This window comes from Anabrus simplex, chromosome 3, assembly GCF_040414725.1.
Source record: "Anabrus simplex isolate iqAnaSimp1 chromosome 3, ASM4041472v1, whole genome shotgun sequence".
NCBI lineage: Eukaryota > Metazoa > Arthropoda > Insecta > Orthoptera > Tettigoniidae > Anabrus > Anabrus simplex.
In genome coordinates, this window is record NC_090267.1 from 439,839,851 (window position 1) to 439,863,891 (window position 24,041).

The 24,041-nt window shown below is 38.9% G+C and overlaps 1 protein-coding gene across 7 annotated transcripts in view; it reads left to right on the top strand.

Annotated features, from left to right (window-relative positions):
* Positions 1–24,041, top strand: part of Btk (tyrosine-protein kinase Btk29A) — a 485,585-nt gene that overhangs the window by 26,443 nt on the left and 435,101 nt on the right. For 4 of the 7 annotated variants that reach the window (XR_010859555.2, XM_067143503.2, XM_067143505.2 and 1 more), the window contains exon 2: positions 3,272–3,445. Coding sequence is in view for 6 of the 7 variants with exons in the window: in XM_067143503.2 (XP_066999604.1) it covers positions 3,293–3,445 (153 nt within the window). In the remaining variant the exon portion in view is untranslated. Of the gene's footprint in view, positions 1–3,271; positions 3,446–10,861; positions 10,973–24,041 lie in introns of those variants that run through there. The other 3 variants (XM_067143509.2, XM_067143506.2, XM_067143507.2) reach the window with 3 other exon arrangements.

Sequence of the window (24,041 nt, forward strand, 5' to 3'; positions counted from 1 at the left end):
TCAGTAGGGAAAAAGCCTGAGTTGAATGCCAGGTAGGGAATACTACGCTCGAACAGGTAGATCATTTGAAGTATGAGGGTAATCCCAAAAATAAGGTCTCCTATTTTTTTATAAATACAGAACTCTGTTCGTGTGGCTGTTGGTCACAATATTGTGAAGAGTGTTTCCCCGCGCTCGCATATAAACGTGTGCACGCCGCGCTGAGGCACTCAGTCATGGCTTGGCAGCCGTTGAGAATGGAGCTCTAGTTGGATGTTACCGGTAAGTGCATGGATGTCAAAAATGTTCGTAAGTGGTGTAGAGAGTTTGCAGCCGGTTGGACTGAAATTCACGATGAACAAAGGAGCGGGAGACCGTCAATTTCCATTGAGACAGTCGTGAAGGTTGAACAAATCATGCGTGAAGATCGGCGGATCACCCTGGATGATCTCTGCACTTTGGTTCCTGAGGTTTCCCGAAGCGCCGATCACAGAATTTTAACGGAAAAGTTGAAATACTGGAAGATGGATGCTAGCACCGACGACGAGGTGAAAGATGATGTTTACAACTTCCCGAACAGCATGGCGGTGAGCTGGTATGATATGGACATACAAAAACTGTCACAGCGTATACAAAATTGCATGGACCGAAATGGGGATTATGCAGAAAAATAGCTAAATGTTCAAGCTGTGAAATGATGTAAACCATTGTAAAAATAAACAGGTCTATGTATTTATTAAAAAAAATAGGAGACTTTATTTTTGCGATTACCTTCGTATTTAGAATATGTGTTCTCCCAAGATGGTAGTTTATTAAGTGAGATTGAATCAAGGTACAACAAGGCTAGTGCAGTGAGCTTGCAGTTACAATCAATTTATTCTGTAAGAAAGAAGTCAACTCCCAGACAAAACTACATTCACACTAACTTTGCTGTACAGGAGTGGAAGCTGGGTGAGCTCAGGATATCTTATTCATAAGTTAGGAAGAACAGACATGAAGTAGCCAGAATTATTGCTGGTTCAAACAGATGGGAACAATCGCAGGAGGATACTCAGAATCAGGGGATACCGACTAAGTTAGGAGTGAACTCTATGACTGAAGTGGTACACATAAACCGGCTTTGGTAGTGGTGTAATAGAGGCGAATGGAGGAGGATAAGGTTACCTAAGAAAATAATGGATTTGGACAAGGAGCATAAGAGAAGTAGAGGGAGACCAAGACAGCGATGGTTAGACTCGATTTCTAATGATTTAAAGATAAAAAGTATGAAATTAAGCAAGGCCACAGAGAGGATTGTGGATGTGTTCAGTAAATTCACAGAGGATTGCAGACTACACTCTGAAAGGCATCATAAAGATGTATGATGCATTTAATGCTATTTTAGCTTGGCATGTATTAGATTAGTAGGCCTCCATGGCTCAGGCAGCAGCCCGTCGGCCTCTCACCGCTGGGTTCTGTGGTTCAAATCCTGATCACTCCATGTGAGATTTGTGCTGGGCAAAGCGGAGGCAGGACAGATTTTTCTCCGTGTACTCCGGTTTTCCTTATCATCTTTCATTCCAGCAACATGCTCCAATATCATTTAATTTCATCTGTCACTCATTAATCATTGCTCCAGAGAGGCCGCTAGATGGGACTTTATTCAATCCATTCCTGACCCAGTCGAATAACTGGAAACAGGCTGTGTATTTTTCATGTACATTCACCAGAACACCTTGAAACACTAGAGATAGGAAGTTCATATTCACATGACATATGCATTAGTATGTTCTGAAGAAATGAGTAGCATCTGAACTATGTCGGCCCTCAGGTTCAAGGTCCACATCGATATCTCGATGCGCCACCACCGACTGGTAAAATGTGCCTGCGGCTTTCGTAGCTATAAACTGAAGGTAATGGATCAGTGTGACTTGAGCAGACGTGCAGGTTGCCTCGCAGATGTATGCGAGAACCGTACCATCAAATGAGTGAGTTTGAAAGAGGGTGCATTATTGGCATGAGAGAACGTGATGCATCCATCCGGAAAATTGCTGCTCGTGTGGGACGATGTGTGTCGGCAGGGCAACGGGTGTGTACAGAATGGTTCACAGAAGGCTGTAGAACACAACGAGATGTGGTCTGGTCGCACCACCCAGACCACCCCTTGAGAACATCGACACCTCATCCGACTAATGTGCATAAACATGCCAGACTGCAGTGGTGTATGGAATGACGTCACTGGGGACAGGAATGGCAGCAGATAGTCTTTTCGGACGAATCCAGGTTCTGTGTGTTTGAAAATGATGCAGGACAGATCTGCATCCTCCTCGGCTCTAGTGCAACAGTGGAACAGTGTAACACATCGTACACTATCAGGATTGACAGTCCGTCCCTGTTTATTATGGTCTGGGTTACCGGCTTGTCGTCCACTTCTCCGCCTACCTTTGACTAATGTGCATAAACATGCTAGACTGCAATGTTGTATGGAACGACGTCACTGGGGACAGGAATGGCAGCAGATAGTGTTTCCAGATGAATCCAGGTTCTGTTTGTTTGAAAATGATGGCCGCATTTTGGTTCGCCGCGGACGGGGAGAGCCATCACATTGACTGCATTCGCACAAGACATACAGCGCCAACTCAAGGCTTTATGGTATGGGGTGCTATTGGGTACAACCACAAATCACAGTTGGTGCGAGTCCAGGGCACTGACCAGTTTGATGTGCGTGAATGACATCCTGTGACCCGTAGCCATACCCTTTCTGCACGACACCCCAGACACCATATTTCAGCAGGACAATGCGCGGCCACATGTTGCTGCACAAACACGTGCCTTCTTGTTGTCGCAGGATGTCAGACTTTTGCCCTGGCCCACCTGATCGCCAGACTTGTCGCCAATCGAAAATGTGTGGGATATGGTGGAACGACGGATGTGGTGCTGTGATTCAGTGCCAGTATAGCAAAGGTGGATGAACTGTGGAAGCAGGTGAATGCAACATGGATGGTTATACCCCAGGACGCCATTCGCGCCTTATACAAGTCGGTGCCATCACGCATGGAACAAGTTATCGGTGCCCATGGAGGACCCAGTGCCTACTAGGCAACAGGACACATGCTGAACCCAGGTGACTGAAATGCTCATCGTTTCTGCAGAACCTACTAATGAACATGTCCTGTGAATTTGAACTTCCTAACTCCAGTCTTTCAAAGTGTTCTATTTTTTATGAACTTGAGTGTATTAGATTAGTAATTTTTTGTTTTTAAAATCTTTTCACTTTCCAGAGAAGTATGATGATAATGTATTAATGTTTCAGAACTAGAGTGTCGTTAAAAGAATGGCTGGAAAGGATGGAGGGGAAGAAGTTGTGAAACAAGGTTTGATGGTAAAGAGATCTCAGAACAAGAAACGATTTACTCCAGTCAACTACAAGAATCGTTGGTTTGTGCTCACCAGACATTTCCTCATCTACTACGACAGTGAAGGAGAGGTAAGCTCTTATTATTTAAATATATTTTATTACTGTTGCTTAAAACATTACTGATTTTTTTTTTTTTTTACACCATGCTGTATATAGAAGCTGTTATTTTGCTGCTTTATACATTGCTATGGAGGCTGTGTAAGGGCATGCAACACACACAGCACATTACTGAGACTTTTTGTTTGTTTATTTATTTATTTAATGTTCTTCTTTTGAATAGGTCTTCTTGAGATCACACTTGTTTAAGCTTTGGGTTTTGATCTTTGCCTATTATTTTCATATCTTCTTCCAGTGTAGCTCCTTTCATTCCTCTGATCAGATATACCGTTCTTCTTCAGAGGTTTTTCCTGAAAACCACCAGTATTTTTCAGGATTTATCTCGCTGTCTGTTCTAAGTCTCTCAGCCCCAGTTGTTTTGTGTCCCCTTAGTCTCCATCAGCCGTGTGGTATGGACTTTCTTGTTTTGCCAGGTGAGCAGGAGGTTGGTCTATCTGTTGGCAGACAATCTCTCCTCACGACCATAGAAAATTCCCCTCCTATGCCGTCTCTGATATTCCCCATCTTCTGTTATGAGGCCTAGGATCTTTGTGAGAATTTTTCTCTCTGTGACTTCCAGTTAGTTATTCAATGCTTAATGTCTAGACACTCCATGGGATACAGGGCTTCCAGGTGGATGACTACTGTGTAGTGGTTAGCTTCAGATTCTATGACAGGCATGTTTGTTGTAGGTATTTTGAGTCAGTCGATAGGTCAGTTTCAGCTTGTTAATTCTCGTAGAGAAGGCTGCATTCTCTGACAGGTTGGGTTCAGTCCAGTCACCGAGGTACTTAAACTTTCTTGATTTATTCTGTTCTAGTGACTGGGTTTCTTCAGTGACACTTGGAGTCCCTTTTTCTTAATCTGTCTTCTGAGACATATAGGTATAGCAAAGGAACAAACAAGTGTCGAATCAAGAGGAGAGAGAGAGGAACACACATAATTGTACTAACACATTGGCAGGTCAGTGTGGGAAGAGAGCTACAGAAGTAGGAAATGAGGACAAACATGGAAATACAAATACACTACCGTCTTCAAATAGATAGGCTCTCTCCTCATCAGTCCCAGTTCTTATATATCCACCTCTTCTCAGCCCCCAAGGAGCTATATATGTCCTTCTTTCTTATCCCCCCACCCCAAGTTGTCTTCTGAGACAGTTGACCTGGATCGCCACTGTCTCCAGACATTCAGTGATCAGTGCCATGTCGTCTGCAAAGGCCAGGCAATATACCATCAGCCTTTTTGTTGCCCATGTCGATGCAGTCCTGCGCCATTTTCTCACAACCTTTTCAGGGATGCAATTGAAGAGGAGTAGGGAAGTCCGTCACTTTATCTGACCCCTGTTTTCATCTCAGAATATTTGGAGATCTAATAAGCCAGGGCTTGTAGAATTAATTTATTTTGTAAATATCAACAGTCTGAAATAATGACCCAAAATTTTATGGCAATATAATTATTTTAACGCCGGCCCCGGGTTCGATTCCCGGCCAGGTCAGGGATTTTTACCTGGACCTGAGGGCTGGTTCGAGGTCCACTCAGCCTCTGTGATTAGAATTGAGGAGCTATCTGATGGTGAGATAGCGGCCCCGGTCTAGAAAGCCAAGAATAACGGCCGAGAGGATTCATTGTGCTGACCACACACCACCTCGTAATCTGCAGGCCTTCGGGCTGAGCAGCGGTCTCTTGGTAGGCCATAGCCCTTCAAGGGCCGTAGTGCCATGGGATTAATTATTTAAACACTTAGTCCCCGTTTATACTGGCTCCTTGTGGCATGGCTTATAGCACTGGCACTTGAGTAATGTGAACTTCACTCATATTGTTAAACCGACACAAATTCCAAGGTGAATTTCAGAGGAAGTTTCAAAATCTTTTACAATATAAACTGGCCTCAGACTAGGTGACGGGTTATTTCCACTGCTGTTCAGTATGGCTCTTGATTACATCATGGAACTTTGGCAAAAGGAAAATTCGCCTACAATCAAAATTGGATCAAAACCCTCAATAAGAACAAACTGCCTGGGACTTGTGTACAATTTAGCTCTTTTAGCCCTTGACTTGGAAGAAGTTTGTGCTCAGATCACTAGTCTCCAAAAGATTGCACTAGAAAAAGGATTACAAATATTCTTGGAGAAGACTGAGATCGTGCCCATGAAGACCTTTCATAAATGATCAAGGAATTAACATCTTGAACAATTTAAATGTCTTGGAGAAATCATCACAGCTTAAACGTGAAAGAAACATGGATAAATAGAACTAACAAAATGAAAAAAGTCCAATTTCTAACCTGGTCAACGTATAACAAGAAATGCCTGTCAATAGAACTAAGATCTAACACTATAAAACTTGAACTCTCCTGGAAGCCACTTGTGCTTGTGAAACCCTGTTCCAAATTAAAAGACGAAAGAAGAACTGATCACTTCCTCAAAACTGAAAGAAGAATCATCAGAACTTGCATAAATATAAAATACCAGGTCGAAAGAGTCTGGAGAATCCTTCCTAATGAAACTATCGAGAGACTGACCCAATCACCAGCATAATGAAGAAGAATCTCGTATTTCTTTCACATCTTGCGTCTGCCAGGAAATCTGTTTTTACAGCAACTAGTGATGAGAAATTTTTGAAAGAAGACAGGAGGGTAATGGATCCCCGAAATTCAGCAAGATCTCAAAGCAGTTCACTCGAAATAGCAAATGCAGAAAACAAAAATAAAATTAACACCTTTCTTAAGACCCAAATTCTCAGCAGGAATGACAGCAGGAATTGAGAAAATTACAATCAGAATGAATGAAAAAGTACTGGGCAGATCACAAGAACCAAACAGTACAAGTACAACCTTCAAAGAGAAAGTGAACATGGAATGACTTAAATGGTCCAGTGTGGCCTATAAAGTTAATAATAATAATAATAATAATAATAATAATAATAATAATAATAATAATAATAATAATTGTTGCTACATCTGCTGAGTAATATCAGCATCTTTACCTGTGCTGTGTATATATTAGATGTGTATCCACCTGTAGATCTGAAGTAATGCAAATAATAATGTTATTGGCTTTACGTCCCATTAACTACTTTTAAGTTTTTCGAAGACGTCGAGGTGCCGGAATTCAGTCCCGTAAAAGTTCTTTTACGTGCCAGTAAATCTGCCGACATGAGGTTGATGTATTTGAGCACCTACAAATACCACCAGACTGAGCCAGGATCGAATCTGCCAAGTTGGGTCGGAAGACCAGCGCCTCAACTGTCTGAGCCATTCAGCCCGGCGTGAAGTAATACAAGGCTCAAAGGTTAACAGAGCACGAAGCATACCCTGTGACAAAGTGTGATATTATTATTATTATTATTATTATTATTATTATTATTATTATTATTATTATTGACCACATTGGACCACTTGAGTCTTCCACGTACACCTTTTCTTTGAAGGTTATACCATTTGATTCTTCTTATCTGCCCAGTACTTCTTCATTCATTCTGATCGCAGTGTTCTTAGTCTGAAATAATAATAATAATAATAATAATAATGATGATGAAGATGTTGGGTTTCCAACCTACTATCTACTTTGACAGTTTTCGTAGATGCTGAGGTGCCAGAAGTTTGTCCCGCATGAGTTCTCTGATGTGCCTGTGAATCTTCAGACATAGGGCTGATGTATTTGAGCACCGTCAAATACCACCAGACTGAGCCAACTTGGGCTCAGAAAGCAAGCACCTTAACCGTGTGAGCCACTCGGCCCAGCCTCAAATAGGTCTCAAGTGATGAAGATAATTGGACTATATGAGCAATGTCAGTGATATGAGGAGTAGGGACTATCTTAATAAAGCAACAAAGAATAATGCTTTAAAGAATATTTGCCAAAATTTGACTGTATTTCACCCGAATACTATCTCGACTCTTGCTAAATATTGGCAGGTAGCTCCTTATCAGGGAGAATAGATTTCTTTAAGCTGGTATACAGTAAAACTTGCTCAAAGAGGAATCGCACGGGTCCGAGTTTCTTTTCCGAATTAGACAAGTTTCTGGATTGAACAAAATTATACAAAAAGATTCACACATTACTTAATCCCTGATCCATTAGTCTAGTTTTGGTGATGCAAATCTCAGTAACACAATATCTTGATGTACAGTAGGTTTTTGTTACTCTTGCATAGGCCTGCACTATAACACACTCAACATATTATGTACAGTATGTACTGTATGCCGGTCTAGAAAGCCAAGAATGATGGCTGAGAGGATTTGTCGTGCTGACCACACGACACCTCGTAATCTGTAGGTCTTCGGGCTGAGCAGCGGTCGCTTGGTAGGCCAAGGCCCTTCGAGGCTGTTGCACCATGGGGTTTGGTTTGGTTTGGTTTGGTTTGGTATGTACTATATGTACTGTACTCAATGAAAACCGAACAATTTCTGCCTTATTCCACATGTTTAATAGACAAACTACAGTATTTATATACTGTAATACATACTGTATAACACAATTTCTGCCTTATTCCACATGTTTAAAAAAACAAACTACAGTATACATATAACATGTTACACACAATACTGTATTTGTCAAATTATTCCTTCTTCCACATGTCTAACAAAGAAACCTGTTTCACCTTCCTTGATGTCATGTCTTTCTCAATGCTGTCTTTAGCGCTGTACAGTAGCTCAAGAAGTAGTGAATTCAACTTGACAGAAAATTTCATAATGTCCCTGACACACTCAGTAGCTTGTTCGTGAGTGCGTATTTTTTCCTGACTTTCTCTTTCCTCCTCCTCTTCCTGGTCTTTGTCCCTCGGATTATCATCGTCTTCATTCTCTGTACGGCGAATCTTCAGAAGCTGTACAGCAGACTGTCGGAAACTGTAGTGAGTAGCAAGCTGGTCGTTGCTGTGAATGTATTAGTCTACATTACATGCAAAATCCTGTTGTTGGCTCAGCGTAGATATCAGTGCTGCATTTTCAGTCACTTCTTCAGGTGTGCCTACATCATCATTTTCTTCATATCCTGCTTTTGCAAAACACTTTACAACTTTTAGAAGTTTGATCTGCGTATTCAAACTAATCCAGTTGACAGCATCCAGTATGGAAATCGAGTGTGCAAGGGAGTAGGTGTTGTCAGCTGTATCGACATTCTTGATCAGTGACTGCATCAATAAATGCCTGTAGTGAGATTTAAAGGCGTAAATCACTCCTTGCTCCATAGGTTGAACAACTAGGAATTTGGGAAACCCGAACCTCATTAGAGCAGCGTGTTATGGTCTGTATACACCTGACTCTTCCCCTGGCAAAATATTTATGTACCTGCAGTACCAGGTATGCCTAAATAAATTTCACAGCTAAAGCATAATTTCCACATTATACAGTAATTATTTGCATAATTTCTTTCCATTTCCACATCGAACAGATTCCACTTTATACAACATAAATAACATGCAGAGCCATATCCAGTGCGCCGGGACCATAACTTTCGTACACATTGGACAAGTTTCCGCTTTATAGACGTTCCACTTTGAGCAAGTGTAGGGGCCGATGACCTCAGATGGTAGGCCCCTTTAAACAACAAGCTTCGTCATCATCATGAGCAGACCTCAGATGGTAGGCCCCTTTAAACAACAAGCTTCGTCATCATCATGAGCAAGTGTGTATGAAATCTGAGTCTCTACCAAACTCGATAACATATGAAATGTCTCTTTGTCAATTCTCAAAAGATTTCTAATGAGTTCTTATCTTTTAATAATTTTTTATTGAATTAACTAAATGTTCTTTTGGGCTTCTTCCTATATGTCTGTTTCTTTTCTCAAAGTAGCCTGTTTTTAATTCTGTTTTTTACTAGCTTAAGTTAACAAAATAAGTACTAAACGCTAATACTATCGCAAGGTTCAGAAGTTGCCCATTGCAGCTTTTACTAGGACAGTACAGGTAAAATATGTTTTAGATTCTTTTTTTTTTTTTTCAGTAATATGTAGAGGTGACACAGAAATACTGTGGGTCTGAAATCTTTCGGATGTTTCGCTTCCTTGCCAGATTTCAGTAGGCCAGTTACTCTACTCTTTCTCTATGCATTCGGTATATGACTTCTGCTCATACAGTTGTTGAAGAGCTAAAGAACCCGTTCCTTGGTTTTGGTTCAAAATGCATCATCTGTTCTGATTGAATGTCAACCTGTTAAAGGATGATGGTACTTTAGCCTTGTGTATAAGAGTAGATTGATCTATCTCGGCCCATTCTTGCAGTGCAGTGCTTACAAATTCGCTATTAAGTCATTATCATGTTGCAATCTTCAGAAAGCGACCTTTTGTGGTTCCAGCACACATATTTAGGTAATGTAAAGAAACAAGTGACAAATAATGTCATAAACACTGTGGCAGACATGAAAACACAAAATTACAAGGACAGTCCCCACATATGGGTATGCTGCCATCTTCATATTTCTCCTCGACCATCCCAGTTCGTCTAAATCCATTTTTTCCAGCCCTTGATGGGCTTGTTTTTGCTTGATCAGTAAGGGGTCCTTCAACACTTATTGAGGAAAGAGTTTCTGGATGTTCTCTTTTTATTGTGCTTTTATATTTTCTTCTATCTCTTCTCTAATGATGATGTGGGAAGTGTCTTTTAAGACTGCAGTAATACCTTTTCGTGTTTTCACATCTGTCGCTGTTTCCTTTTCTATTGCTTCTCCCTCTGCTCTTTGACCTGTCATTGGCTTGTTCCTATCATGTTCCTGTGGTTTCAGGTTTTAATATTTTACACTCTCTTGTATTTATGTTTAATGAGCTTGTTTGTTTCTACTATTCTTGTATTGATACAATGCAGAAAAGTAATAAATAGAAAAAATATATATCCAGCCACTAAATACAGTAGTCAAAGTGAACTACATAATGATAAGATTTTGACTCTACTTCACTCTTCAGTTGCATTTTTTCTACAAACCACACATTGCATCTCCCGTCACCAATTTTAAAAAACAATTATTTGTTGGTTTCCTCCATTTCCTCTTATCAAATTACATTTATCTTTCACAGGATGATGCCTCATTAAAAATGTTTCAACAGATACTGCACAATGATGATTGTGTTAGCAGATAAAATAAATCATGGTTTTACTTGGGTTAATAAGTAATTGATTATGAATGAACCAAGTTAGTGCAAATCTTGTCTCTAATGAAATGATCCATAGTGGGGTCCAGTACGGTTCATCCAAGTTATTTTGTGTGTACCCTGGCTTGGATCTACGTTTTGATTTAACATAAAATATATTGTTGTATAAAAGAGAACAGCAAAAGTCAATTACTTGCCTTTACCGAACCTATCTAATCTGTTGATGAAATTTTATTCTCGTTTGTCTACTTTTGATTAGCTTGTGGAACTTGTTGTATGTGCTCTATGCTCTTCCATAAGCAGATACCTGTTGCTGGATTCTAGGACTTCCGTTCAGAGTGTGGGATGAACAAATCTCCAGCCGGATTGCTCGATCTGCCGTGTCTTCACAGCCTTCACTCGCTCTTGAGTAGGGTACGACTGTCACTTCTTGTTTATGTAGTTACTTTAAAATGTAGGTTTAGGGATGCTAGTTGGCTGAGTTTGTAGTCTTGCTTTTGTAGCTCTCCTGCTTGCCTTACCTCTGCCCTAGAGTTGAGTTATGCTATTGATGAGTATTTGAAAATTTGAAAATTTTCTTTCATTTGGTGGGACTAGTGTAGTAAAGGAAAGATGTTATGTTCCTGCTAATTAGAAAATTGGATGGTATATATATAAATTTTCCTTTTTGAAAATGTATAAGTTACTATTAGAAGATTTTATATGACACTGATTTCACACTGAGCTCAAAAGGGGCACGCATTTAGTTAGGTTAGCAGCAAACCCAAGAGCTTAATCTGTTTCTTTTATTTGAAAATATGAATTATGGATTGCAGTTTCACTATTCTTAAGACAATGCATAGGAGCTATGAGTAGGAGAAAGTTTCTGGATGTTCCCATTTTATTTTGCTTTGACATTTTCTGTTCTCTCTTATTTTCATTTTCATTATCATGTCTATCCTTGTGATTATTATCCAAGACTGTTAGTTTGATACTTTTCCAGTCTACCATACAATGGATAGTTTAGATAGTTCATTGCTTCAACCATCAAGTAGGCCTACAGGAAATGTACACTAGGTATTGTCAGTATTAATAAAAATTATCTATAGACAATATCTCAGCCATAATGCCTGAGTCATTAGAAAAAATATTTTAGCTACCTATATTAGGTCAGTTTTGAAATACCACATTCTAGGTAATCTTCTACATTATAAAATGCCTTTTTCCTTAAAAATTGTGACAGTACCCTGTTAAATGCACTATTGTCTAATGTTCGAATTGGTAGTGGAAACTTATTGTATATCTTAAGCTGTTGATAACAGTGGCACCACCGGGCGAGTTGGCCGTGCGCGTAGAGGCGCGCGGCTGTGAGCTTGAATCCGGGAGATAGTAGGTTCGAATCCCACTATCGGCAGCCCTGAAGATGGTTTTCCGTGGTTTTCCATTTTCACACCAGGCAAATGCTGGGGCTGTACCTTAATTAAGGCCACGGCCGCTTCCTTTCCAGTCCCATCGTCGCCATATGACTTATCTGTGTCGGTGCGACGTAAAGCCAATAGAAAAAAAACTAGATAATGTCTCTGCTTTGTCATGATTTTTTCCTTTCAGATACATTATCTGTACATTACTTTCCTGAATTCCTCTATGATGAATAAATTTGCTCTTTTCTTTGTACCAGTACTCTCCAACATTTTTAAGGGTTGTGATGCTGATCCTTTTTTACTTTCATTATGTTCCAGTAGCTTGACCATTAATTATTAAGCTTTTCTTTTACTTCCTGTCTGCAATTTTTCAATCATGTACAGAGATATAAAAACCTTTTCGAATGAAGCCGTATATGGAAAGAGACAAAATATGAATAGGAATACACAATAGGATAAACACAATGACAGGTCATCATCGTTTGTTCGTTTCCATTACATAGGAACCTTTTTCAGTTATATATTCCACAATATTGTACCCTAGTAAAATTCCTTCTGCTAACTTGCGTCCAAATATAAATAATGGTCACGTCGTTATGCTCTACTTCCATTCTGATATTTTCTATCTTTTCATTAAGAAAAACATAAGAAGCCATTTTTGTTGTATATGGCAATTTTTTCAGTTTTGAATTTTATAAAGTTCTGTCCCTTAATTCTTACATTCGTCTCCCTTATTGACTTCTGAACATCATGACATTATCTGTAAATAACCTCTGCCATTGGAGACCAGCATCCCTTTATTATTGTTTATATAAGAAAAGGCAAGTATTCTGGAATGTTACTCTTGAAATACACCTTTCTGTATGTATTCTGGTTAGAGACCTGTATTTCCTACTCCTACACATTATCTTGTCTTTCTTAGGATAGGGGGGTCCTAACCGGCTTGCCGGCGGACTTGAGGGAAATAAAATACCTCTCGCGGACCAAACACACTACCCCCTGCGGGTGGGGGACGCACATGTAGAATACACCCACGGTATCCCCTGCCTGCCGTAAGAGGCGACTAAAAGGGGCGACCAAGGGCTGACTGAATTAGAACCATGAAACTAATTTTGAATCGTACCATCACGCAGGGAACACCATAGGTTGCCTGTACTTGCGAGTAGTACCACTGAATTCGGTACGAAATAGGTTTGTGATTAGTAGCGGTAAAAGCCTGGCCTGGTGGATTCCAGTACCCGTGCGTCGTACCCATGTGTGCAACACCGCAGGTCTGGGCGTAGCCTGTGAGTTGTGCCACTATATGAGCAGCACCGTGGGTCTGCGTTGCCTGTGATTAGTACCCACTATGTGAGGAACACCACGGGAATACCGGCGCCCGTGTTTAGTACACCTAGGTGGGGAACCTTCTCGGTTTGCGTTGACTCTGAGTTGGGCCATTGTGTGAGACGCACCATAGGTCTACGTTACTTGTACGTATTGCAATACTTGTGAGTAGTACCATCTTTTGTGGAACACCGTGAGTCTTTGCTACTTCTGATTAATACCCCAACATGACACATACCATGGTTCTATTTTACTCGCGACATGTACCATTCTGTGGGGCCTTAGACGTAGATTTTGCACCCCCTTTAGACACCAAGCATCATTGTGCTTTATAAGTGGTTCCTTGGTCGGTAATAATGTTATTTTCGATCTGTATTGAGTCCGATCCACTGGTTTTTGTTTGTTTGTTTTGTGTTTTGTTGAGTTCCTGTCCATCCATTCATTCTTCATGCCATATTTTATTTTTATTTTGGTCAGTGGATGCCTTTGCAATTTTTGTTCTTTCATTTCGTACCATTAGGGGCCGATGACCTTTGATGTTAGGCCTCTTAAAACAACAATCATCATCATCATGTCTTTCTTAGAACACTGTTGGGTCCTGTCTTTTTTCCATCTAACAGTATGCTACTATACGGTTTATTCCACTTGTCTTTACATGTGCGGAGTTTCCACTACCCCTTGTATAAGTCCCACTAGTTATCTTTTATGAGCAAATCCCTCTTCAGACCAAAATATGCACTGTGCAGTCATTTATAAATGATATAATTTCTCTCTCTTGGTTATAAATTATATTAAGGTCACGGCCGCTTCCTTTCCACTCCTAGTCCCTTCCTGTCCCATTGTCGCTGTAAGACCTATCTGTGTCGCGGTGCGACGTAAACCAACTTGTAAAAAAAAAAAGTTTTCTGGGTGAATGTTAGGTCTCTCACTCAGATATGGGATGTATGGTTCATAAATGCTCTTCTTCTCCTGGTCAACTCAACTTCCTTGGCCTGGGGTAAGTCTCTTTTGAACCAAATGGTTGGATTAAGAATAACAGCTGTTTGAGTCTGCTGGTGGATAGGAACAATATCTGTTCTTCTATTGCACCCCATGAAAGAGATACAGTGTACTTCTTCATAAACTCCCCACTTCAAATCTCTCAGTGCAGAGGATAAGGTTGCTCTCGCTCTGTGATGACGGGTGTTCTGTAGCCATTCTCCTTTGCGGCAGTATCCTAACACATGACCAAGAGTTTCATTCTCGCCACAGTCGTGATGACGGCAGCAGATCATGTCAGGATGTCTACCAGGAACATAATTTAGAATTAAAGAATTTTTGCTTTTGTCAATGTAATTCTCTTAAATTTAAAATATCATTCATTTTAGATTTAAAAGTATTATTTTTAAGAGTGAGTTTAATTTGGAAATATTACTTACATAATGAGTTTGGATAAATCAATTAAGAGGATCTATGTAAATGAGGTTGTACGGTTCTGTCACTTGTAAAAAATGTGTACCTTCGGCTTTTGCATTAAAAGAAGAGAACCATAATTCAATATCAGTGTTGAAATGCTTGCTTTGTGGATCAGTGATAGAGTGCCAGTCTCCGGATCTCTGGATTGTGGGTTCAAACCTGACAGAGTTCGTTAAATTTTCAAAGGGCAGAGAACATTCAGCACTCCATGTTGTACGATGTTGGTGTGGTGCGTGAAAGATTTCTGCTAACACATTTGGTATTTACTTGAAAAAATGAATTTAAAACTCAATCCTAGATTACCCAACAGAGATCTCTATGTATGGCATCTAGTAGAGTAAAACACAATGTCAAAATTCTCACGCACTCAGCCTAGATGGCATCAGATTGAAATGCCTGCCCATGATAGCTTGGGTCATACTATAATTTTTTATTATTATTATTTATTTATTTATTTATTTATTTATTTATTATTTATTCTGTTGCTTTTATGTACATCTATGATTGATTGTTCATTCATGAATTCCAGGATGTAGAAAAGAGTCCTATTAGACTCACCACATACTTCCTGGAACTGCTTTAACCCTTCTCAGACCCTTTCAGTCATTGTTTCTGGTATTTGTTAATATTTCTTTTCTGTACACCAACGGACTTCACATCCTTGGTCTTTTCACCCCATTGATTAAGGGGCCCATAAGTCTTTCCAACATTGGATCCCTCCTCCATCTACTTGCATTATTCTAATGAGTAACTTCTTCAGTTTTGAGAATCAAATTTGAATTGCAACTCTTTTCATCGAGACTTGGATGACATTTTTCTATGGTACCTATTTTAATTAGGGATTTTGAAAGAAATTGTATTGTCAAGGAGCTCTTCTTGCAGGTATGGCATAGCCTTCTGTTTACGTCTCCATTTTTATCCAGAAATCTTTTATTCTTTCTGACTGTAGCACATTGGTTAAGTGCCCATGCTGAATGTCACAGGATCAAATTTTGGTGCATTTGGTTGGCACTTTGGAATAGCCATTTTTGGTGAAGTGGGTATCCCCAAGAACATATTGTATTAGCAGACTGTGCCACTAGGGCTTTTGCTGCAATGGCTGACTGAATTCATGATCATCATCATGATAATGAATTCCTTCCAGCAAGCTGGGTAGGATATTTTAGAACAATGTTCCTCCATTTGTTACGCTCTTGGTATGCTGCTTCTCTCTCTGGGGCATCCCATGTTTCTTCTCTCGTCTCTAAGTGTTCTTTGATCTGGTCTAACCACTTTTTTCTAGGGCATCGAATTGGTCTTCATCCTGGAAGGATCTTCTTTAATACTGCCTTGGAATTCAAGTCGGCTGCATCTGCTTAACTTGTCATAGCCACTTCAACCTTGCAACACTCAGCCTTTCTTCCAGGGTCATGCTAACCTGCAGGTCTCTTTGTATCTGATCATTCCCAATTTTGTCTTTACCTTGTTTTCTGTACATCTGATCTTAGGAACTTCATTTCACAAGCTTGCAGTTGACTTTCTTCTCTTTTATGTATGACGTAACTCTCTGGACTATATGTAATGATAGGTGGGAGATTTGGTCTGCAACCAAATTGCCCAAGTCATCCACAGTCAGTTCACGTCTTCCTTTCGCCTTTCCATTACCTCCAACATAAAGTGATTGGCTGAAAATTTCTCAATTCCCTGAGTACAAGCATACCTGAAAGGACGGAGCACACTGTCGTAGAGATTTCTTGGGTAGTTAATTTGCAGAGGTTTATCTATACTTTACCAAAAAAAGGGTCCCCTTCTGTACTTTTAAAACAAGTTTAAATGATAACATTCACTAAAAATTTTGTAAACACTGCTTGTTCCTTTTTTAACATGGGAGAACTTAAGAAGTTTATTGTCAAAGTGCATATTAGATGGGCATACAGTCGCTTAAGAAAAAAAGGATGAGTACATGTTATTGTGTAGGTTTCTCACAAGTACACTTTTCTCAGTAACAGTTGAGCCTATAGAGATGTGTGGGTATCCACAGGGGTTTTTGTATTTGCATGGGAGGTGAATTATATTTTAATAATAATGAAAATTAAATCTGTTAAAATTAGAGATGCGTGTTGCATATCATAACATGATAATGTATCCTATTCTCTCACAGTAAGCTGTTACAGAAATATTATGTTCCACCGGAGACCCTAATACAAAAGTGACTGTCCCACTTAATAGATATTAGGAAGTGTAGCAGTTCGCTTTAAGTGCCCACTCCTGTGCTGGTGCGAGCGATAATTTTGTAACAGTTTAGAGGCGGTACTGATATTCCTACCCTATTACTTGCTGGCCAGTTATAGATATTCTTTAGTTATTCAAAGTGTTTTGTATTAGGTTTACTGGTGGTAATACATACAGTAGCATAGTTCCTCAAATCAGTTACGCATGCCTTCCCACCTTACATTTCATGATTCACTCCGTGTCTGGACAATGAGCGAAAGACCGAATATGATTTATGTGGACAAAAGTCTAATTACAGGGAAATGGTTTTTTAGAAATGCATTGAAAGAAGTTAATAATAATAATAATAATAATAATAATAATAATAATAATAATAATAATAATATTGTTATGATAGGTGGGAGATTTGGTCTGCAACCAGATTGCCCAAGTCATCCACAGTCAGTTCACTTCTTCCTTTCGCCTTTCCATTACCTCCAACATAAAGTGATTGGCTGAAAATATAATAATATTAATAAAGATTCTACCAGTTCATGTAGTTCTGTTAATGTGCATGGTACTCAAATATCAGGTCTTGAAAAGCTATCACAGTTCCCATCATGTGTATCTGTGCCTCCTGAAGCTTTGTCATCAACCGCAACCTCTGAGACAGTGCAGCAACAGCTGCTATCATAATTTTTACTGGGACAGAAGAAAGCTGCTCTCATAATTTTTACTGGGGCAGAAGAAAAGGAGTGACATACAGAAAAAGACGCTGGACAAACCACTTCACAATTGTTTACCCTTAACCCCTTATCCCCAATCTACTAGGGTTGAAAATGAAGAGTTTGGAGCCTTTTATACTTGATTTACAGAGTGTGTTTACTACACAATGTGGCTCATGTAGCTGTTAGCTTATATTCGGGAATGGTGGGTTTGAACCCCCCACTGTTAGCAGTCCTGAAGATTGTTTTCAATGGTTTTCCATTTTTACACCAAGCAAATGCTGGGACTGTTCTTCAGTTAAGGCCACAGTCCCTTCCATCCTAGTCCTGTCCTGTCCTATACCATTGTCACTGTAAGATTAGTCTGTGTCAGTGCAACGTAAAAAAACAAATATAAGAAATTGTACTGGATTGAACTCTGCTTACGTCATGTCTGAGAGGACACTCTTCTGATCACCCATTCTGGAAGCATACTGCAGTGCAGCAGATACACAGGAACATGATACTGGAAAGTAACCATTTTCCTCATCCCTAGTTAAAATATAAATGCAAAGAACAGAAAATACTATGCGCTCCTGGTTTTTTTTTGGAGTGACTGTATATTAAAAGATAAATATTTCGTTATAAAATACTTTAGACATAAAAACCAAATGTCCAAGTTATTCGAGTGCCTGTAACATTGCTATCAGATCCGATATCTTGGTCGTCATAATGTTTGGTTTTAAACTCTTTTGTTACCTAAGCCTGCTCAATTATACAGCATGCTAATACAAGCGTTATAGAAACTAAAAATTCAAGAAATTGCAAGGAAGACCTGTAGGTGGCCAGTTAATAATGGCAGGTGTCTTTGGGTTCATAGGACCAGAACAAAAAAGATCAGATGTATGCTACGGGCAGGAATGGGTTAATATATTTCTTGCCTCTTTTCCTGAACTGTTCCACAGTTCATTCTTGAGTCCAATGCCAGACTCAACCCTGATGTTGAGGTTTTGTTGTTGAAATCTACTATTACTACATAGAAGTGTTTAATGTCTCTCTCTTTGTAAGATACTTTTCCCCTTCTAGTTTTCTGTTTATTTATGGCTCAGAGATTTATTTTATTTTTTGGCCTCTTGCTTCTTCTTGTTTTTCTTTTTTTTCATGCACACATTCTTGCAGTGGATTTGAGAGGGTTCTGTGTCTTTTGATCAATTTGCCATAGAACAGTTAGATCAGTTAGGTGCAGTGTCAATCAATCAATCAGTCAATCAATCAATCAATCAATCAAACTCTCACCACTGATCTGCGTTTAGAGCTTTTTGTCATGTGGCAGATTCCCTATCGTTTGTTTATCTAATCTTTTCTTGAATGATATCAAAGAAATTGGAAATTTATCCAACATCTATCTCCCTTCATAAATGATTCCAGTCCCTAGTTCCTCTTCCTTTAAACGAGTATTTACCCCAATTTGTCCTCTTAAATTCAAATTTTTTCTTGCTACTTTTAAAAACTGCACCCAAGCTTACCCATCTCCTAATCTTATTCCAAGCCTTCTGTCCACTGACAGCTCAGAACATTTTGCTTAGTTGAGTTGTTTGTATCCTTACTTCCAAGTCTTCCCAGCCCAAAGTTTGCAACATTTTCTTAACACTACTCGTTTTACAACAAATTACAACAAATTTATTTCATTTTTTGTTCTGTATTGACTACAATTTTAAGACCAAAAAATTTGCAATGAAAGAAATTTTCTTAAAACATGTCCACCTATTCAATACTCTTGTCAACTATTCAGTTACAGTAAATAGTTTATTCGATATTAGCGCATATTTCAATCCTTATGGGATCATCCTCAGCTAACATTAAAAATCATAAAAGAATACAAGTTAAAAATAAACTAAATACAAAGACATTTAAAAAAACATATATAACACTCAAACACATTAAAACCATCTTGTAAAAAATCTTGCTGCTTTGATGTCTGAAATAATCTTGAAGTTCTGATTCATGATAATGCTATCTGGTGAAGTAGTAGATATGATAAGGAAGTGCAAAAATAGAGGCTAGAATGTTCTTCTTTAGTACGGTGAACATAACCGTTGTTCCAGATTCTTGCTTGATAAGTTGTCAGTTTGGAGCATTAGTGTACAAAGCTGTGTTTGAAATGTCTTGATAGTGAGAACAATCAACCTGAAGAGTCTGAAATATTGCTTGGCTGGAAAATAAATGTGTCTGTATACACTCAAAGCAAGAAAGGTTTAATGTCAGGAAAAAAAAAAGGAACTTCTCTTCTTTCTCAAAAATATACAGTATACATTTCATCTTTTATATTCAGTATTGCATTTTTTAGCAGATTAGATATGCACAATGAAACACTTAATTGACTTTTAAACATTAAATACTCTTCCTTTTATAGCATTTGGCCAAATTTCAAATTTATTGCAAATTACACCTAGGTTATCTATGGCAGTTGTTGGTGGAGCTGTGGAGGATCAAACCAGCCTTCAGGTTGAATACCCAACATACATACATACATACATACATACATACATACATACATGCATGAATACATACATACTTACATACATACATACATACATACATACATACATACATACATACATACATACATACATACATACATACATACATGAAAATCTACAGTCTTCGTCGGTGGTATAATGGGGAAATGACTCTTGCAACAAGATAATGTATTGTAATCCTCCTATTCAATACAAGATATCATCTATTCGTAATAAGAGGGAGGTGTTTTTTTTACCCATGCATGTTTCAACTCTATAGAGTCATCCTCAGGGGGTTAACATAAGTTACAAAAACATATTACTAATAGTATGCTGTTATTGCAATGTCACTAATAAATTTTTTAGTTATCTAAAAGAATCCATCTTGGTGTTTTCTTAGTAGACATAACTGGTAAAACACAGAATGAAGTTCATAACCTGTAATAGCTCTTGCATGTATGCCTTCAGACTGGTAGATTTTAGTCTGTGTTTACTATTATTAGGGAAGTCATGATTTTTGTGCAGCACAGCTTTAATTTTGGGAGGAAAATATTTCTCATCCTTTCAGAAGGTTATGTAAATATACATAAAGAGGTATAAAAGCTGCTGTCCGATTATCACAGACAATGATAAAGGTAATGAAGACAGTTCAAATGAGGATAGGAGCTACCCATGTAACTTATAGTATATTCACTCAGAGTCATGTGGGGTAAAGTAATATAATGTAGGTTTGCAACAAGTTTATCAGATGGGATTATCTTTTCATTCTCCTTGATCTCATTTCGAGTTTTTACTTTTGAACAGCGGTGAGTGAAGGGAGTATGGATTTTTACTTTTCACTTTTTATTAAAGTTAAATTAATTTACCATACTTTCTTACTTCTGATTCAAATGTACGTAGATGTTGCCGTAATTGATTTTTCTTAGGGGCATGGTATATTTTTGGTCCTAGCTCTATGTACATTTTGATAGCCTCTCTGTTGTACTATGTGAAATTATAATAATTACAGCATTAAGGCATGAGATTTAAATAAATGCAACAGAACTTGAAACCTTTTCGGCATATATTTTGAATAATACCAGTATAAATGGTCCACTATTGGACATTATAAATTTTCCAGCTAACTCATTCCTTGTTGCCAGCATTTCACCCTAGTGTGCTAAGTTGGGCTCTTCAGTTGGTAAATAGCACACCCACCAAGACGCATGGCTAGTGCATACCATGGTGGCCCCTGCATAGGCTATTTTGAATGTGGAAAATCTTTGGAGGGGCAAGGACTGCATGCACCCAGGATAGCAAATGATAGCTAAATACCGCAGTTTACATTATTGTGAAGTGCTCATCCATGAAGATGGATTATCATTTGTTACAAAAAAATTTATCTTTGTGTGTTATAAATGGCCTTGTCACTATTGTCTATTTTCAGCTGTGACGGCTTGTCTTCAGAACTACTCTTATTGAATGTACTTGTCAGTTTCAATTAAAAGTGTTGGCCATTTGGATATTCGGAGGATATCTGGCTTCAGCACAGCTACAAGAGTTCTCGTATTATTCCGATGATTGACTAGACGCACAAGAGAGGCCTTAAATTGTAAGTCAGGATGAGTACTTGTAGAAAAATGACACAATCATTGATATAGATGTAGTTTGCACATACTGAAAGATAACTATCTCACTGTAGTGGTTGTTTGGTTCTTCATTGGGCAGTCATCAGTTTAGTAAAAAACACAAAATTCCCTTATTGCAGGTAGAAATAAGTTTGACAAAGTACTGCACACTTCAGCTCATTCTTCATTCCACTGCTATATGCCTCTGTAAACCTATACATACCAATTTGCTTTGCTAGTATGTAAAGATTAATTTAAGCACACAACTGTTGAGAAGTTCTGCTTTTTCAATTTTTTTGTGAGAAATCATAATTCTGGAGCAGGAAAGGGCAACCACTGCACAACAAAAAGAGTTACAGTGAAATAAAACAGTCACTTGAAAAATTATCATTCGTTGTCATTATACTGATGTTTTCTGTGCATCTTTCTTTTAAAGAAATACTGCATTCTTGCGGAAAGGATTTCGTATAATTTTGGTTCCTTTTTAAAAAATATCTGTACCGACATTCAGGTCATTTCCATAGTAACAAGAAATCCACCACTACCTACTTCGTCAGAGACTGAGGCAATGATACTGGCTCTGCAACTTGTAACCAGCCTCATCATGACATACTGGAACTAAGGACAAGCAAGGCGAGTGTTACTTTTCTAAATTTAACTTCAAATGAGAAAATCTTAACGCATTGGACTTACGATAGTTAAACAATACTTCTTGGATGAGTGATCGCTTCACAGTTCGGGTATTGTGTGAGAACTCCCCGTCTATACTGGCTACAGTGAGAAAGTCTCCACACCACAGCAACACTGGTACAGTGGAGGGTACCAACCACACTCACAGTTAAGCAAAGTTTTCTGCAGTCACGACTGTTCACTCGCTTACACAGGAGCATGGTGAGAACTGCAAACCACAAATATACACAAACACACTGTAACATGTCGGTAGTCTTAAACTCAAAATTTTAACTCTAAATACTGTAGCTGCAAATAGCTTGCTGCACTGTGTCAGTACTATCAGGAGACAGCATCCCAGAATTTACTCATGATCCTATTGAGACAGAGGTAACATCCTGCTCCACAGGAAACGTTATGGAATAAAGCTTACATAGCATATTTAACCTTTCGACGAGTGCGCACGGCATATGCCATGCAATAATGACAGCATCCGAACACGTATTTGACCGGTAAATAATCTCTGGGGAGGAAGAATTTATATTTAACCTTTCGACGAGTGCGCACGGCATATGCCGTGCAATAATGACAGCATCCGAACACGTATTTGACCGGTAAATAATCTCTGGGGAGGAAGAATTTAAAAAAAAATTACAATAAACTTTATTACAACTTCAAGAGACTTTGAAAGGCATAAAAACAAAAACACATTTTGGATTGAGAAAACACTGTCATTTCAAAACTTTTTTAAATATATGATGGCTGTTCAAAGCAATGATGTATGCAGAGAGCGACCTCACATGTAGAACACTCGTAATTCATTTCTTTCCTCTTCTGTCCTGATTGGGTGGTGTGTGTGCACACGTTGCATTGCCTGAGAAGTTTATGCTTCTTTGATTCACTTTTTGGGAGTGGTCTCATAAAATGGCGACCTTCGAGGCGTAATGGATCTTGTCTCCCACCTCCAATCAGGCGTGCAACATTCCTTCCATTGTTTTTAACGTCAAAGTGTTTCTCAAGCAGTTGTCGAAAATATATTCACAATTATATATACAAAAACCAAAAATATTTACAGCTACGAAGAGCACAAACAACTATCCACATCGGCGGCAATCGTAACACTAGGCTAACGGCGCGCCAAACTCTTACACTGTAGTGAGTACACGCATTGCCGTCAGAGACCACCACTATCCCGAACTAAAAATTGTTCAGCGATACTATTTGAACAACTAAAAAAGTTTCAAATAAACGCCACCAGTTATCATACTACGTCAGTAAGCACTTCAGTTCTCAGCACTAGCCAAAAATGACTAATGCCGTGCTCCCTCATGTGGGACCAAAGGGCAAATGCCGTGCTTACTCTATTGACTGTCCTTTGGTGCACTCGTCAACAGGTTAAGCAACACTCCTGGGATGAGTAAATCGCTTCACACTACGATAATTGTGTGTGCTCCCTGCTTGTACTGGGTACGATGGTAAAGTCTCCACATCACAGCAATGCTGGTTCAGCGAGAGGGTACCGACCACACTCGCTCTCCTTGTATGTCCTTAGTCCCATTTCCTGATACAGAGTTGGGGATGAGGTCAGATGAATTTATGTGGTGGCATATTTT